The 9849-nt window shown below is 35.6% G+C and overlaps 1 protein-coding gene across 4 annotated transcripts; it reads left to right on the top strand.

The window, feature by feature from the left end:
- Nucleotides 1–1024: 1024 nt before the first annotated feature.
- Nucleotides 1025–6041, top strand: LOC122027270 (protein ULTRAPETALA 1-like). 4 transcript variants are annotated; one of them, XM_042586192.1, is made up of 5 exons: nt 1117–1234; nt 1306–2041; nt 2157–2376; nt 3725–4049; nt 5576–6041. In XM_042586192.1, the coding sequence occupies exons 3-5, from the start codon at nt 2169–2171 to the stop codon at nt 5748–5750; spliced, it is 708 nt and encodes a 235-aa protein (XP_042442126.1). In that variant the 5' UTR covers nt 1117–1234; nt 1306–2041; nt 2157–2168; the 3' UTR covers nt 5751–6041. The 4 variants fall into 4 exon arrangements, with proteins under 4 accessions (XP_042442130.1, XP_042442126.1, XP_042442127.1 ...); XM_042586193.1 differs by having other exon boundaries at nt 1199–1234; nt 1306–1857; XM_042586194.1 differs by having other exon boundaries at nt 1199–1234; nt 1306–2019.
- Nucleotides 6042–9849: the final 3808 nt, after the last annotated feature.

Genomic DNA, 9849 nt, shown 5'->3' with positions numbered 1-9849 from the left:
GATATCTTACAAACGTCGAACTTTGCAAATTTGAGGAAAAGTTTGGGTCATGGTTTCATTCTTGCATGCATTCTGCAAATGACATACCAACCTGGCCCCAAGAAAGCATCTCTAGGAATCAATCCCCGTAGTGCTCACCACGTACTCCCTTCCTAATCTTTTCCATTTTATATTCGAGGCCTAGCGTTGCATTTTATAGATGTTATAGGTCTACGTATGTTTTTCTTACATGAATGAAGATGAGCACCAGGAATAGCGGAAAAAAAAACTAGCAGATATATACACAAATATCGTCAAATACATCTGATCAGTGGTGCGCTAATTCAAGGTAAGCAATATGATGAAATCCAAGCGTACAAGGACAGATTCTGCCTGCTCAAAAACTCTAAATTTTTTCTCATTCTGACGCTTCCATGTACTTCGACGCCAGGATTGACGGGGAGAGAGAGAGATGCATTTTTCGATGGATAGATCGGATATCTATCTTATACAGAATCATATTCCTGATCTAATGAAGGGACATTGTTTAACTGAATAGAACGCTGGTGACGGAGAAGATTAATGGTTCTTCTTGCGCAAACCGTGTTAACAAGGACATCATCTAAAGTCAGAAATGGAGGGAAAGAAAAGGGGGAATTAAGTTTACATGTTGGAAAAGACGTGGAAGTCAATGGTTCTCGTTGTCATTCTTTGAGTCGTCCTATAAATTGGTTCTACATTTTAATTCAACCTTGGTGGCTCACCAACCGTAGAAATCACTCATCTGGAAATTAGGCACGCTTCTAAATTACAATTCTAGGTGAGCAGGTAACATCCCTGCAGACTAAACTAATGAGTAGGAGGCTTCACGCGGATTCGCGTGAAGTCGCCTTCGTTTAGGTTGGTTCAATTTACAGGTAAGGCTCTTGCTTATCTTATGGAATCAATCTTTGTGACTTATTATTATTTTTCGTATTTTGATGGAAAATAAGTAACATTTATTGACTTTGTTTCTTTCTTGTGAATGATGATTGTAAGGAGAATAAAGGCATGAACTTTGCTGTGGCCCAAAATCGGCAACAACAATAGCAGGGGCCACTGGTGCTGTAGCAGTAGGGGAGAAGTACGGACTTTTTCCTTATCATTTTGCTTTCTATTCCATTTCTTTTTTTTCTCAATTCCAAACTATATTTTCCACTTCATTTTGCAACCGAGGCAGCTTGTTCTTGTTTGGAGTTCGATGGCAATAGATAAAGTGAGTTTACTGAGGTTGATCGGGTACTAAAGCCGTGTCTTTTTACTGATCTTTGAGGTTAATTTTTGCAGTACTTTATTCTCGAAGAACGCTTCAATCAATCACGGACAGATAAGATATGGTTCTTCATGTCATGTCCTGCAAGAGATTGGAGACTGATGCCAGCTCAACGCACAACATTACAATAGCAGTGTTAATTTCAAGCGGACCTTTTGTGTGATTCCCAAAGTGTTCCTCCTGTTCTCCAGTTTCGACGCCTCTGTCCTTATTATTAAAGGAACACCATTCTCCGTCTCTCCCTCTCTCTCCCCCTCCATCTCGCTCACTTGCGTTACAACTCAAGATTTTTCCCCCTGGCGGCAGGCTCTGACGGAGGTCACAGTGGGGTGAGGAGCGGAAGGAGAGGAGTTTGGGCCTCCAATGGGCAAGATTTGAGTTCTGGAAGGAGAGGCGGGCGAGCCGTGTTGTATTTCCTTTTCCCATCGGTTTATTAGGTGGAGGCGTGCTTGATGCGGTTCATTTCGATGGATCCTTTTCCTAGTAGGGCCTCGGTTCGTGCCGTGACGCAGTAACCCTCCGGCGCATAAAGGCGGCGCATTTGCTATTCTCCTGCTTGTTTTTCTGTGAGTTCTTTCTGCCGACGAGGTTTCGGCATCTGGTTTCAGTTCCCGACGTCATTCTGCCCTAAGAATCTTAGATCTCCATCCGCGGACCTTGCAAAACTCTTCCTTTTTGCACTTTGGAATTCTTTTGGCTAGTTCTCTTCGTCTCGAATTGCATTTTGGGTGATTCTCTTCCTTATTTCTCGTAAGTTTCGAGACGCCTGGACCCATCTGGTTCTTCACTGGGCTTACGCTTACGCTCGTGGTTTTTGTATTAAAGAAAGCGTCTTTGATGCGGCTTCTGTGTTTTCTTCTTATAGAGGACGAGAGAGATGGCCACTGGTCAGGGAAGAGAGGCCGCCTTTTTGTTCGCCGACGAGGAACTAAGCGAGATGAGCGGGTTGAAGAAAGGCACCGACTTCGTCGAAGTTTTGTGCGGGTGCACGAGCCACCGGTACGGGGACGCGGTTGGGCGGCTTAGGGTTTTCGCCTCCGGCGATCTCGAGATCAGCTGCGAGTGCACTCCGGGATGCCAAGAAGGTGAGTTGGATGATTTGATGCGCTTTGTTTTGACCGGTTTTGGTGCTCCATTCGTAAATGTTGGCAAGCTCGCAGATTAAGATAATGTCCTTCCCCATGAAAATACTGGTTCTTGTTTCGAAAGAGGAAGATCCAGTTTTCATGAAACACGTTATTTGTTTCTGGACTGTGCTTGTTAACTCGAGATAAGTTCGTTCATGTACGCATGATTGTTATTTGCTACCCATGCAAGTTGTTCTTTATCTCGTTCGTATGGAGACTTAATTATATATCCTCGTCTGCATGCGGTGTTTATCTGTCCTTCTGGGATTTGTCATGTTACTTTTTGTGTCTACTTCAGTTGGTCTGTCTGGTTGAGTATTTGTCTGACTTCAGATCTATTATCTTAACAGTTCGATCGCCATTCTCTGGGCTTCCTGGTTTCATGGTTTTTTGGATGACAATTAATACAACATGTGTTATCTAGCTAAAGTCTGTAGAAGACTCTCTCCTTGTCCTTTTTCAGTCGCATTTTCTTCTGCTGAACTCAGTCGAGGATAATGTTCATTTATGTTATTCTTTCTTTTCCATCATGTGAACTTTTTGGTCTTGCTTTGGTATGAAGTTTGCAGTAGTAGTTTGTAACGACCTCTGTTCTTCAATATTCCATGACCATGGTGTTCAACGATTTTGTTGAAAGCAGTATAGCGAATCAGCTTGCAGCCATTTTTTAGTTATGTCACTAGTGTGTCCCAATGCATTCATGGCGATGTGCATTCAAACATTCCATAAGATAACTAAAGAATATATTGTACAGGAATTCCCGAAGGTAGATGCCTTTGCAATCCTTTCTTGAGGTAAGGATTAGGGGATGCAGTACGAGGATAGTATCATAGAATGAATTAGATTCCCAATGGATTGAAGCTTAATTGTTTTATTGAATTTACCAAATTTGCTTTTGAGTTCATACCATTTTTCTTTTAAAACTTTCTCCAAATTTGCTCTTGTGTTAGTAAGACCCAAAAGACTTCTCGGTCATCTATTTTCTTCAAATGAAGTAATTATTTGCCTTACAAAAGGGTTTTGTTTGAGTATGCTTTTATGCCAAAGCATTGAAGGAACATAAACATGCTAGCTGGTGGTTTTTGAATTCAATGCTTTCTAAATTACTACTTAGATTGGCCACTTTTATGTAACACACACAGTAAAAGTTGTCTAGCTATCAATGTAACTTTAATAAACTCAATCGTAATGGACATAGTTTATTCGTCTCAAGTAATCTGTGGCTGATGAAATCTTCAATCAACAATTTCCACTTTATGCTGTTCTTGCAACAACTGGTTCTAGTTATCTTCTTTCTGATTGTCAGATAAATTGACACCAGCTGCTTTTGAGAAGCATTCTGGTAGAGAGACTGCAAAGAAATGGAAAAGCAATGTGTGGATCATAGTCAAAGGAGACAAGGTTCCACTTTCAAGAACAGTGTTGCTTAAATACTACAACCAGGCATCAAAAAGTGCTAATGGTTCACATAAAGGTTCCAATGGACGGCTGTCTCACCGTGATGAATTCATTTGTTGTAAAAGATGTGAGAAGGAACGTAGGTTTCGTTTGCGTAATAAAGAAGAATGCCGCAGCTATCACGATGCCATGAGAAATACAAATTGGGAATGCTCTAACTTTGCATTTGACAGGTAAGAATCTTATGCTGTTTGCAAGTAGTTACTTCCTCATCCACTCAATTATTAACAACCATACAGAGTCAGACTGTTTAAAGGTGACACTTAAAGAATCATTGCATTAAAAGCTAGCTATGAATGTTAATTTGACCTAAATAACTAACTTATTAATGATTATTATGAAGCCAATTTCAAGATACTTGATTTTTTCTCCAAAGTGAAATTTCAAAGACAGATTGTTGGTTTTCTGATTTGATATGGTTTCCTATAGATCATGTTTTTTTACAAACTTCATAATTTTCTGATTTCATATGGCCTCTATGATTCTTACTCTTGAGGTGAAAATACAGAGGCAAGAAGACATCTGACCTCCATTATATGTTTGTATCAATCAAACTTGTTACCCTACTTGTTTTTTTCTAAAGAACTTAGCCGCTTGTGATGCTACCTAGAAGGTACAAATTGCTTGATATATTTATCTGGTGATAGTTTAATTTGTGAAAATCAAGATTTCAAATATGATATCCAGAATTCAGTACACGAGGCAAGAGCTCAAGTATCCATATGATTTGATAAGATGTTTGTTTGAAAAGAAATATATATATATATATAGATAGATAGATAGATGTAGAATTTGGTGGACTGATAATTGAATGTATCAGATCTCAGTTAGCAGAGGTATCTAACGTTCCGAATGGCAAATGTTTTTGAAGAATACATGCATTCCACAGTTAATATTTACAGAATATGTAGGTTAGTAATTTGAACTGATAGGCTTGAAATGTGCCAATCAGAGAACTTGTGACATTTCATTGCACAAGAGGTTTTGAATTTTATAGTAAATGGCATTTATCTATGTGTGTTACTATATAGAACTAAAATTTGTTGTAAGTATCTGGGTTCTTTAGATCTGTTTGAATGTTAGCACGCATGCACTCATACATGTACCAACTCAGTTTGATTAATACTTCCAACATGTTACAACCAATTTCTCATGTCCTCGTCATCTTCATCTAGAAGTCATGTTGGTCTCAACTATTTGGATTCGGCTATATTCAGATATGGCAATATGAATGCTTCTTTGCCATTGAGCTCTATGCACTATGTCAATAGTAATGATGATGATGCAAGGCTAAATCGTCGAGAACAGATCCTCTGGATTGCAATATTGATTGGTTGATTTACATGGATCCCACCTACTAAACAGGTGGGGTCCATTCAATTCAACCAATAAACTTTGTGGTCCATCCTCTGGTCCGCGAAGTGCGAACTAGAGGATCTTGCTTGTAAATCATCATTGTTCTCATGCAAATCATGTTTGCCCATGTTACAAATCACTTTTCTTTGGCTGTCATTTATTTTGGCATTGGGTTATTCTTCAAAGATGAGTAGCTTCAACACATTGTTCTTTCTCTGTTTCCGTGTGCATTTATATCCTTTATAACGTTTGCCATATTTGTGAAGTTCTTGTGACCTGATGAACTTAGTATAGGCATTGTTATGTTTTCTGGATTCTTATACTACATTATCTCTTGCACCAGGATCACCTGTGAAGACGAAGAGGAGCGAGCGAGTCGCAAAGTCCTAAGGGGATGTTCGCGCTCTCCCTCATGCAAGGGGTGTACTACATGCGTGTGTTTCGGGTGTGACATTTGTCGTTTCTCTGATTGCAGTTGCCAGACCTGTCTTGATTTCACTAGCAATTCCACAAGCTAAAGTTGGCTCCACAAACTCTTATTTATTAACCGTTTCACCATCAATAGGTTAATTGTCTCCATTGTTCTTCCAGACTGGATTTGGCAGAGGCAGATCTCCTTTTTTTCCTCCCTTTAATGATCAACCAGATTTCATGACTGCTAAGAGATTTGCCAAACGTGAATTTTCTTTTATATTTATATATATAATATTTACTTTTTTTCATGCTATGGACGATGTATGGAACATTGGCAAAGGGATCTGTATTATTTGGTACATTTTTTACAAGGTCTCTTCGTTCTTGATTATTCAGATATTATTCGCATGTGCTATTTGGTACCCTTTGCTTCCTTTATTAAAAAATAAATTATCAGAAAGGGAGATTTGCACAATGGTAGAGTTGTTGTTATATGATTTAATAATTACGAGTTTGAGTTTACCAATTGATTACGATGGTTTGTCTTTGATTATGTTCTCTGACAGATGACATGAACGTCTTCTTGTTAGATGAAATGAATTAGGTCTGCTACCGACCAATTAGTCAGTGTAACCCCCACAGTAATTAATTGTGGAAAATGATAATTAAATAGTGGATTAATCGAGAATCATGCACAAGCTAATAGTTATGACTTAATTAAGATGCTGTGGCTCCTAGTGCTATCGAATTTAAGCTTTTGTAGTTGTATGTGAAGTTTGTTCCATCAACTTATATTCAAAATAATATTAATATAAATATTTGAAATATTTTTTTTATCTTTGTATAAAATTTCAATTTCTTATTATATAATTAATCATTTTCCAAAATCCAACCCACATTAATTTCTTTTATTTATCATCTAATGAAATTTGCATCTTTTTACTTTTAGATATTAATATATATATTTTTATAAGTTACTCTACACATTTATTTTAGCATTTTTTTTTACAAATTATGTTTTTTTTTTTGTTAATTCTTGTTTAACTATGGAAATTGTATTTTATTTATTCGAATTTTATTCTATTCATTTGAAATTTTTCAAAAGTTTTTATCCACCATTCAGATTTCAAATATAATCTTATTAGATCCTTATCAGTTAAAGATAACATAGTTTCTAAACACTTAAAAAAAATATCTCGAACCTGATTGATTAGTCGATACACGAACCCTATAGAATCAGACTTGTCCACAATATGACAGTAAAACTATTAAATTTTTTATTATAAAGGGCAGTTTGTGCACGAAACTCCCATCATGCAGGGTCTCGGGGAAGGATTCATTGTACGTAGTCTTATTTTACTGTTTGCAAGAGTTTGTTTCTAAAATTCAAACCTGTGACATTTTAGTCACATGACAATAACTTTATTATTACACCAAGGCTTCCCTTCAAATTTCTTATTGTAACATTATTTAAATTTTTAATTAATTTGTTTTTTTAATCTTTAATTTATTAAATTTATTAATCTTATTTAATTTTTGTAAGTTACTTATAAATGTTGTTATTTTTTTATCCATTGAATACCTAACTTAATTGAGGTTATAGAGACTTAGATTTTTATGATATTTCAATAATAGTTTATCGAATATATAATTAATTCAATAATAAAATTTATATATATAGTGAGGATTATTATCAAACTTATAAAATTATCAAAAGATATATATAACTTATATGAATTATATATCTCATCTGTGTTTGTGAAAAAAACATATCAGTATCTAAATGTGAAATAGTGTTACATGATACATTATTACAATAAAAGCGAAGATAATTATAAAATAGTCATATGATATATATATATATATATATATATATATATATATATATATATATATATATATATATATATATATATATATATATATTAATTTTAGTGAAATGGATAATTATATATTTTATAATGATGACAGAAGAAAATCCAAAGTTACCATATCCTCTCTATTATAGTAAAAAGATTTAATTTGTTCGGTATCAATCATTGATATAGAGTAAATATTTAATTTCAAAGTTTATATCTTGACATTTTAGAAAGAAGCTCAAATTACTTGATGATTGATAAAAAGAATATATAGGAATATAATTTTCAAAAGACAAGAAATTTTGATAATAAAAGAACTAATGGACTAGATGTACTTTAATTCCTTTTATTTATAAAAGAATACATAAACAACTTAAATAAATCTGAATGTTTTTTTGTTTTTCCATATTTATAAATTATTAAATATTTTAAACTATAAATAATAATCTTGAATAAAGCTATAACCGACAATTATCAACTGTCGTAACCGCCGAGTTAAAATTAAGAGACAATATTTTTCCAACTGTTGAGCAAACAGTTGTAACTTCCGAACCGTCCTTGGGACTACTTAGTGTTGCCGTTAGTTATATAAGAAAAGTCAGCTGTTTTCTTGCAAGCTTCACTTTATGTAAACTAAAAGCGGCCAGCAAAGTGAAGAAAAATGAGAACATATTTCTCGAGCATAACAGAAATTACGATTGGATCAAAAACAGTATGAACACTTGATCTCTCGAGGTAAAACGGTAAGCAGAGCCGGATCAGAGCATAATTTTGAGAGACATATGTCTCAGGTCTTATTATCTTAGGGGGTCTTAAAAAATATGATATGTTATATATACATATATTTTATCTTGAACTTTTGTATTAAGTGATCTAGAAAAAAAGTATTCAGTCCTTCTATATATTTTCTTAGTCAGCTCACGTATGTAATATTCTGCCAATGTAATTAACAAATTAAAATATGAAATTCTTTTTAGTTAGTCTTAAATTAAACGTTTCAACTTTCAACCATCTCGTCTCTCATCTCTCGGTCTTCAAACATTTACAATCAGTGAATGCGATTATGTTTTGCAAATTGTGGATGATCATCGGACTCGGACAGCAAATGACAGAACTCAAAAGGTCATAATAATTTACAATCAATTAGTATTTTACTTTGTATTTTATAGGTATTAATGAAGAAAACTTTTGATTAAGAAAAATTAATCGCATAATGTGAGGGAGCCCAATTTTGAAACTTTGACTCAGGCCTATGAAAACTCAAGTACGACCCTGATAGTAAGGAGCACTGCAATGATTTTTATCTAATGATGTGGGTATATGAGATTTCCTTCTTTTAGGTTGGTCTAAGATAAATTGGTAAAAACACTAAGGGCTAGCGAAAAAAAATCGAATTATAATATGTAACCTTTACTTGATTTCATGCGGCCATACATGAGCAAAATAATTCAAATACACTTGCCTGTATCCATCACGTATGACATCACCCCATATCTTAACCATCGCATGGTGCATAAGGTGGTAGTTAATGTCATACATAATAATATGATGATAAAGAGGAGTCCACTTTATCATACATAATAATCCGACCTTACTACTTTGACCCACTTTTGAGTGGACTCCTCTTTATCATCATATTATTATGTATGACATTAACTACCACCTTATGTCATACAATTTTGACCGTTTGACTTTGATATTCAAAGTAGTAAGGTCGGATTTATCCATCACGTATGACGTGAATATCAAAGTCAAACGGTCAAAATTGTAGGGTCGGATGGACCACAAGATTGAGGACTATGGATCAGACAAGGTTAACCGAGCGAGTCGATCATACATGAAAGGTCGACCAGACCATCCGAACAGTCATCCTCCGCAACTTGTAGCTGAGGTTAAGAGTCAAATACTAAGTTACCCAGCCCACCATCCGTGCTGATCGGACTTTAGGGTCGATCGGACACAGTGCACCTCTACGACGACATGAAAGTTGAGTGAAGAACAAGTCAATAGCTGCACTCTGTAAGACCGAGCCAGATATAAATGGTCGAGTGACCGTCGGTCGACCTATAATGGAACTTACATATCAGCAATATATAGAAGTTTGTGCTGGAAAGGACAAAGAAAATCCCACTGGTAAATCGTCCTTTAGAAGCTTCCAACCTGTTAACTCAGCGATTTGTGGGCTCATTTGAGGAAAATTGTCAGAGACACTTTATGACCTGTCCTTTCTCAGGAAAGTTTTGGGAAGCGTGTTAATACTTTGAGATGCGTGCACAAAACAATAGTGACACTATAAAAGGGGTCTCCATCTACAGGCGGAGATATACGATGCTCCATATTTTGA

The sequence above is a fragment of the Zingiber officinale genome, chromosome 10A, assembly GCF_018446385.1.
Source record: "Zingiber officinale cultivar Zhangliang chromosome 10A, Zo_v1.1, whole genome shotgun sequence".
NCBI classification, from domain to species: domain Eukaryota; kingdom Viridiplantae; phylum Streptophyta; class Magnoliopsida; order Zingiberales; family Zingiberaceae; genus Zingiber; species Zingiber officinale.
This window is presented reverse-complemented; position numbering and strand designations above follow the sequence as displayed.

Excerpts from the sequence above, each read along its gene's own strand:
- LOC122027270 (XM_042586196.1), top strand. The coding sequence starts at position 2,169 with ATGGCCACTGGTCAGGGAAGAGAGGCCGCCTTTTTGTTCGCCGACGAG. Across the intron at positions 2,377-3,724 it reads CACTCCGGGATGCCAAGAAG|ATAAATTGACACCAGCTGCT; the intron begins GTGAGTTGGATG and ends TCTGATTGTCAG. Across the intron at positions 4,050-5,575 it reads TCTAACTTTGCATTTGACAG|GATCACCTGTGAAGACGAAG; the intron begins GTAAGAATCTTA and ends CTCTTGCACCAG.